Below are 8,883 nucleotides of genomic sequence, written 5' to 3'. Positions count from 1 at the left end.
AATTTTAACTGGTGTAAAAAGGTTGATATTATTTATACTAGGTGTATCGTGGTCTATTCATATTAGTTAAAATTATAAATTAAAATTAAAATTGTGAAAATATATTTTCATAATTTATAAACAGTTTTTTTAATATATAAAATTTAAATGATTTGATCTCGAGGGACTAATAAGTTAACCTTAAAAATATATTGTCTTACACAAATTTGTATGCAACCCCAAGTGCCCCAACATTAGCAGCCTTGCTGCTATACTCTCATTCCTCTTTTTTATTGATAGTACGAGTATATTCTTATTCGTCCGAATAGTCTGTCAAATATATTTATTCCACTTCTAGAGCCAACCCTAGGACTGATCACCTTACCTTCATGTAATTGAAGATCGATTTTTTGCCATGGCGGTGCCCAGTGCACCACTGGATGAGGAAAAAGCTATAACATTAAATGAACATATGTTTTGACTGCGATAAACCAGTATAAATATATTATTTTTAATTTGGAATTAACTTAATGTAACAATATGTTCATTTAAATATAAAAATAAATCACTTGTTTAATAGCACTTTTTGAGTTTATTAATGTAAACACGACTAGTTTCGAGAAGTACAAATGTTCATGAGAACATCTTGTTCTCGATACTAGTCGTGTTTACATCAAATAAACTAAATAAAAGTGGTGATTTGCAATTGTTTTATTTTAATGAAATAAGAATATTTTATATTTGTAAAAATATGTTTAATTTAGGGGTAATTATTACTTTTTATTGTGACATAAGAATTGTACTAAAATTGTTATTATTTAGAGTTAAATAATTTTAAAATTTATTCGCAACGACGCGTACTTTAAAATTTAAGATGTCCACCATTTTCTTAATTTACGGACAATATTATATTCTTAAGTGTAGATATTTAGACAATTCTAAACATTTTATCATTATTACATTCCCTGATAACATTCCTCGAGCTGCAATAAACTAAAATTCAAGTAAATAAATGCATGAAATTATTTTAAAATTGTCTTTTATTTTAGTCATTTTATTTCATATTTATTGTCATTGCCATGTCTAAGCTAGGTAGAATCTGGAAATACCGGGGTGTAAGTAACAGCAACAAGATAAATCTTTTCAGGAGTTTGGTTCACTAGATTTTTCTCTATGCTGCTGAAACATGGACCATTAAATCAGCAGAAAGGAGAAAAATTGATGCATTTGAAATGTGATGTTAAAGGCGCATTCTATCAATTTCATGGGCAGCTAGACGCACAAACGAGTCCATTCGTCAGGAACTACACTTGGATGGCTTGACTCTGGCCATTGTACCCGACGGATTCTTCAGTTCTTTGGACACGTTGCGCGTGGCAACGAGGATAGCCTCGAACGACTAGTTGTGATCGGTAGCCTGGAGGGAAAGAGAGGGAGAGGAAGACCCCCACACGATGGACCGATCAAGTTAAGGCAGCAGCAGGCACCTCGGTGGTCGGAGCGCTACGTGCAGCGCAGTCAAGGGATAACTGGAGAAGAGTCATTGCTTCCACAAGGGTCACGACCCTCAGTACTGAAGAGTAAGAGGGAGCTGAAGATTTCATATTTATTTCTCCGCACTGGACGATGTTTTGTCCACCCCCCTGGAGTAGTGGTTAATACATTTGTCTACAGATCTGAAGTTTCCAGGTTCAATTCCCAGGGGAGTTAAATAAACATTAAGGATTTTTCACTACATTGATTCATATCTCTGGTAGGCGTATAACTGATCGCCTTGCCTTCATGCTATTAACGATCAATATAACATTGCATTAATACTATGGAGTGCCCTATGCACCATTGGGTGCGGATATGGGTCAGAAGAAGGATGTTTCATGTTTTCACGACACTGATTGTTTTGCATAAATAAATATTTTTTAAAAAACGCATACATATTAATGATTCTCTCCAAAATGATTGAAGCGACAGGTCTGTCGCCTTGTTAACACATTTTCAGAATAGCCTTGGAGAACTAAATTGTTGTCACTATATATGTCTATCTATCAGATCTGACAGCAAAAACAATCATTTAATACATTGTTCCGCCGCGAGTGTGCCGCGGCACACTGGTGTACCGTGGTTATTAGTTGGTGTGCCGCGGAAAAAACGCCTACTTTTGTGAAAATAACACAATTGCTCCAAATTTTGATTCCCTGTGCTCAATTAAGTAGGCTCACATTTCGCATTAAACATAAGATATTATTTTTTGACATCTCATTAAAAATGAAGAAGAATATGGAAGTCTGGGCATTTACGGGGCTGACGACCGTCATAGGCTGGTTTAAGTGATCACTTTACACACGTGTAACATTCACCAATTCTACCCATTATTGACAACCACACTACTCAAATTCTTGGAAGTTCTATATATATGAACCAATTTAGAAACCTTGTTCATGAATCACTAGAATTTCACTAGAGACATCTATTGGTGAGATGTAAAGAAGCTTTTTACTAAGCAGAAACTCTTATATTAGTATGTGAGATCCGAATCCTGGATTAAAATAATTATAATTATAATCCATAGATGTCTCTAGTGAAGTTCTAGTGATTCATGAACAAGGTTTCTAAATTGGTTCACATATATAGAACTTCCAAGAATTTGAGTAGTGTGGTTGTCAATAATGGGTAGAATTGGTGAATGTTACACGTGTGTAAAGTGATCACTTAAACCAGCCTATGACGGTCGTCATAGGCTGGTTTAAGTGAAGGCCCAGACTTTCGTATTCTTCTTCATCTTTGATGAGATGTCAAAAAATAATATGAAAATAATTCCTGTAATTGGAGATAATCCAGATTTTGTGAACAAGTATTTGGACACACTCAAAATGTTGTAAACATAAGATAATAATAATAGTAATATCGGCTGTTATAAACACTTGACGAGTCTAATCCAATCCTTTATAGGTTGAGTATGTTAAATTAGATATTCCTCCCGTCTGACAAAAATCCATTATGTAATATATTATCAAAGGGTTAGGTAAAATAAATTAGATCCAAACAGTCATAAAATTAATATATTTTGTTTTATCATACATTTTTTAATCATACAAAAATTGCACTCATTTTATAAAAGAAAACAAAAATTAAAGCTGTTATTTCTGCCGACGCCGTGAAGACATCCGCCTTATTAAATATTTATTCACTATTTATTATACAATATTTTAAATTAAAAGAATTGAATAAGTCTTTGGTATTCATTTATATAATTATATTAATATGATGCGTTTTTATGTTAGCCTATAATAAGTAAACTTCACATATCGTAGTCATACAGGAGAAAGTGAAAAGTGCATTTTTTTACAAAACCGTGATCATTGACTATTTGATATCTTACTAGCTTAATATTGCCCTGAAAACATCCCAAAGGATTTTAAACTAGGAAGTGTAATACATTGATTTGTTAAAAATGACTAACTGCATTGATGTTTATTGTCTTGCCAAGCAAAGGTGACTTAAATGCCCCCCTGAACATTTTACGTTTTGTTAGTTGGTCACTTTCTCCTGTACGACTACGATACGATTATTTCAAATATTATAAAACCCCCTGAGATAGGTACCGCATTATCAGATGGAATATTATAAGTTGTCTATTTTTCAAATTATATTTTTACATTTAAACCAACGGAAGAGAGTGATATGATTCATTTAAAATTAAAATATAATTTAAAAACATTAACCCCCTACGACTTTCCCATTGATTAACACGACACTTATCTCAATGTTATAGGGGGGGTTACTCTATTTCAATATTAATTCGAAAAAATTCGACGAACATACTTTTGCCTGACATCTGTGTACTAAAAAAATATTTTTTATAGCAGCCTTCTTTGTTTAACACGTTTGTGGGTCAAACACGATTCCCGTGTCCATACAATTATTACAGTTACACCTTGAACACGGCTTCCGTGTCCATACAAATATTGTATCCACTCGTTGTACATTGCTCTAGAGCAATCTATGTATGGACACTAGTGTCCATACATAGATTGCGGTCACGCGTTGAACATGGCTCCCGTGTCCATACAAATATTACAGTCACGCATTAAACACGATACTCGTGTCCATACAAATATTACAGCCTCAAGTCGAACCCAGGAGCCGTGTTCATACAAATATTGCAGCCACGCTTTGAACTCGGGAGTCGTGTTGAACAAAGATAAGAATTCGTAGCCGGTTTTATGAGGTTTGAAAATACGAAAGAATACACTTACTTTTGATGTTTAAAGAGAAAGAAGAAATAAATTTTGAATAAAACTATGGGTTTTCAAAAAATCGCTAATTTCGTTTTCGCTGACAGCTGTCAGAATGAAAATATTTTGGCTACGACAGCTGACCGTGGTGATATTTCCACTTCCCCACAGATGGCGGTAGTGTCGTTGTGTACTTTAATGCGAATTCTGTTTTCTGAAGATTCGCGTATGAACATATTGAAATATTTGGTTATATTACGAATCATGCTGTTGTTTAATGTACTATTTGAAGGTTTCCATATCATAAAATAACGTAAGATTGAGTACCTACCCAGGTTTCCTTGATAAAAAAAAACAACGTAAAAAGTGTTGTAAATGAATGTTTATATTATATACTTAATATGAATTTAACTGTAATTTGGTGAGTTGGGATTTAAATATTATTTTACATTGTTGATAGAAAGCAAAAACGGAGTAATGTCATATGAGTTAAATTAAAAATTAAAATAAGAAGTATATAGTTAGTGAAGATATTTTCAATTTTTTATTTCTATATACTTATGATGAAATACAAATTGCTTCAAAACGACGATACTATTCTGGGAATATGGAGCGTATTGGAAAATACTATTTAAATGAAGATTTGTGTAGTTTAACGATAATATTTTGATTGGTATCTCAACAATTTTAACGCTTTTTAAATGAAATAAATGATTAAAAGCTTAAACACCGTTTTTGTATTGAAAAAACAAGTTTCTAATCGATTTTTTTTTTATTTAAAGCTCATCAAAAGGTAAGGAGTTAAAAAATATGTATAAATTTTTTTTCTTCATATTATCATATCACAAAAAAAAACAGTTCCAATATAAGCCAGTTGATGTCACGTTAAAAGATCTGCAAATGACTTTTTTTCATATTCCCTTCTCATCAAAAGTGAGATATTAACAATTAATATCATTATTGATTCCAAAAAACAACGTATCGGCCATATCCTCAGTGAGCAGTATACTAATTAATTAATAAATAATTAAGTCGTTGTGTGGACATTAAAAATTAAACATTCACGCAGTATTTCGTATAATAAATAATTTTTATTAACATATTCTTAGGTTTTTAAATTGTGTAACAAAAATTTCTAAATCATATTAAAATTGTAATAAATGCTTCATTCCATATAACAATATAAACGGACACACGCTAAACGTCAAATGTTAATAATTGTAAACGAGAACTATCTTACCCATCTACCGATCAAATGGTCTATGTACAACATTATTTATTTATTTATATGCCTGTATGTTTATATAAATCACATATAATTATATAGCACCGAGAACTTGTATAAATAAATGCACTTCCTCGGGCTAACCGCTTTGCCCGAATACGAAACTAACCGCATTGTGTAGTTTGCTCGTTCTTCGAATGTGAAACTCACCGCATTGGGTAAAATTTGCTCATTGTTAGAACACGAAACAAACCGCATCGGGTGAGGTCGCTAGTTACCCGAGTATGAAACTAACCGCAGCGTGTAAATTAATACAAAATACAGTTACGCGTTTTTTTTTAAATCGGAGATCATAGAAAATTGACGCATTATAATAACATGTCTTTTCCACTTGAAGTAACAAATATAAATAGATACGCGAGAGGTGGGCGCTCATCGCGGCCAGTCCGCGTGCACCGGGGGGGTCGGCAGCCGCGGGCCCTGGAGCCCCTCGGGCTCCTGGACGGCCCCGGGAAGATAGTCCTTCCAGCTCCGGAACAGATACCGGGTGAACTTCCTCAGCTGCCGGAACTTGCAGTAGGTCGCCCCCTCGGCGGATTCCAGCTGCTGGGTCTGGATGAGAAACCCCTTCTCTTTGAACGTCTGTTCTAGCTTTTCTCTCTGCAGGGATTTCCTAGATTTCCTCTTTCTGCGCGAGGGGTCCTCAGAGGGGCGCGCGGGGGCCGGGAGGGGGGCCGCGCCCCCTGCCCCGCCCCCCGCGCCCGCCCCTACCGACTGCGGCAAGCTCTCCCGCGGAAAAAACTCGTAGCCTCGGTTCGCCTTGTCGCCCGTGCCGCTGTAGTACCTGAAGTTCCCTCCGGAGTCGACGGACAGCATCTTCTTCTCCTGGAGGCTGGGCCGCGCGCCTCCGGTGAACTTGAACTTGCAGATGCTGACCTCCGTGGCCGGACTCGAGCCGGCGTCGCTCGGCATCGGGGGGATGAAGATGGCGGAGCGCTTCCGCTTGGCCGGCGCGGGCGGGGCTCCGCGGCTCGCGCCCGACCCTCTCTTGGAGCGGCCGCCGGCCGCGGAGCCCTCCGAGCTGCCGCCGGGACTGGAGCGCCGCTCCGGCTCGGCGGGCAGGGGAGTCCGGCAGGAGTCCGGCCGCGCGGAGAGCGGGCTGTCCGGAGAGCTCGCGTCGGGCGGGAGCGTGTAGGAGTTGCCGGCCGCCAGGCCTTGGTAGTACAGCAGTTGCGACTGCAGAGCCAACGGGTGCACGAATACTCCCGCGTTGGGCCAGTAGACGTATCCGCCCGGCAGAGGGCTCTCGGAACCGAGGTCCGCCTTTCCGACAGTGCTGATGTCACTCTCGCCGGAAGACGTCGCGTCTTGCAACGCTTTTTTGAAATCGGGAACGTTCATCCTCGGCGTCGGACTGACGCAATCCGAAGCGCTCGCGCTCGGAACTACGTCCGTAATGGGTTTTTCATCCGCGTTACTATCTAATTCGTGATCACTTTTGTCGGGCTCCGTTTTAGTCTCGACATTTGCTTTGGCATATACGTTTCCGTGTTTACGCAGTAAACGTATTTTTAAATTGTTCAAATCCCTAACGCACAGATTGAGGGGTTCGGAGAGAGAGGGAGTGATTAGGTCGGAAGTAGACGGCGAATCGGGCTCTATTCTGAGAGGTACATTAGGAATATCGTCATCTTGTTCGATTTGAATATTTTTATGTTTTTTTACTTTGATATCTTTATGTTTTTTACTCTCTTGCGAGAGCCTTTTTTCTAGTAAACTAGAAATGATTTTATTTTGTAAATCTGTCTTTTGTTTGTTAGGAACTGAAGGCGAATCCATCTTCTCGCCCTTTTCTTTTTTGATTTGCACATTTTTGTCAAATCCAGAAGCCATCCCGTTGAGCCGCTCGTCCACCAGGTGCCCAGGAGTGCCGGGGAAGATGGTTCCGTAGTTTTTGTATATCAAATGGCAGATGTCCGCCTTTTTTGGTTTGCGGCCCCTGCGAGGTTTCGAGTTGTTGAGAGTCATCTCTCCCATGTAAGGAAGATCGCGGTAATTCACGACCTTCGGGGCGATGGGGGTAGTGCTGGTTTCGGTTTGAGGTGGAGGGGCCCTGCGGCGTCTGGACGGAGAGGAGAACGACGGGGTCGGCGCGACCGGGGTGCTGGACCTCTCCAAATCATTCTGGATGCTGGTGATTCTTTGCAGCCAGTTTTGAATGGACTCGCTGGGGATGCTGTTGATGTCGTAGAAGGGCGGCGGGGTGAGACAGGAGTCCGTCTGCGCGGCGGAGGAGGTGGTGTGCGGCGGCGGAGGTGGAGCCGCCATGGGGCGGGCTTTGCTGAGGCTAGCCTCGTAGTGGTCGAGGTACTCCGGCGGGAGGGCCTGGTGGTGGAACTTGAGCTTCCACTGCGGCTTGCGGCGCCCGCGAGTGGGTTTGATTGGCTCCCCACTGGACTCTCCAGCCTGCTTGTCGCCTAGTTCACCGTTATGGTCTCCTGGTGTGAGGCAAACTACGCCTTTACCTTCGTGTAGAGTTGACCTAGAAATAGAAAATGACGATTGAAGCACGCGTTGTTTTTTAACGTTAATATCGGTTCTCATATATTTCTCTAACCCTTAATGATGAATCTTGATATATCATTGAATGTTGCATCGCATCGATGCAGTGTTTTCTCGATGGTCAGTAACACGAATGCAAGATAATCAGCCCTGCTCTTCGTGTAACCAAACCAGGGTGATAATAATCAACTGGTCAAATTCATTAATTTTAATCTTATTTTACCGTCATCCGCACCCAATTGTGCACAGTAAACTCCATTATATCGACGCAGTACTATTTTGATAATTAATTAAAAGAAAACAATGTGATTGATCCTGCGCTACAGGTAATAATAATAATAAATTTGGACAATTTATTATATAAAACGCCATTTTCGTGAAATACTACCTAATGAGCGCTTGATACAGGGCAGGATGATATTGCAAAAATCGCTCACTCTTTTCAACAACGTCATAATAAAAAAACTTGATTTTTCTGGAGATCGTTTTTAAAGTTTAAAGATATAATAAAATGTATTAAAAATAAATATCAAGCCACTTATTGAACGTTTTATTGTGCAGCAGATCTTTTTAGGTAAAACCTGAATGTTTTTTCTCCATATAAAAATATTTAGAAAAAAATTATTAAATAATACATCTTCTTCAAAATGCAAAAACAATACTTTCTGCCCTGTATCGGGTAAATCTTAAATTAAAAATATGCCGCTTTGCTGGGATATAGTACATTTTCAGGGCATTCCGAAAATATGCATTTTTTAATAGATTTATATTATCCACTGACACTTCGTGATGGAATTGCATTTTTAATATGTCGGTCGCTGGTCAAATAAAAATAAAGTGGAAAAGCTAAAAATATTGGTTTTAATCTAATAATATATTGAAAAT

At 38.7% G+C, this 8,883-nt stretch overlaps 1 protein-coding gene across 3 annotated transcripts in view; it reads right to left on the bottom strand.

Moving 5' to 3' along the window:
- Nucleotides 1-3,335: 3,335 nt before the first annotated feature.
- Nucleotides 3,336-8,883, bottom strand: part of LOC148301037 (uncharacterized) — a 40,845-nt gene continuing 35,297 nt past the window's right edge. For all 3 annotated transcript variants that reach the window (XM_088273899.1, XM_088273897.1, XM_088273898.1), the window contains exon 3: nt 3,336-7,978. In XM_088273899.1, coding sequence (XP_088130025.1) covers nt 5,869-7,978 — 2,110 coding nt within the window. In that variant the 3' untranslated portion in view covers nt 3,336-5,868. The remainder of the gene's footprint in view (nt 7,979-8,883) is intronic.

This window comes from Brachycentrus maculatus, unplaced genomic scaffold (assembly GCF_059751285.1).
Source record: "Brachycentrus maculatus isolate JH-2025_06_01 unplaced genomic scaffold, ASM5975128v1 h1tg000619l, whole genome shotgun sequence".
Lineage (NCBI taxonomy): Eukaryota > Metazoa > Arthropoda > Insecta > Trichoptera > Brachycentridae > Brachycentrus > Brachycentrus maculatus.
This window is presented reverse-complemented; position numbering and strand designations above follow the sequence as displayed.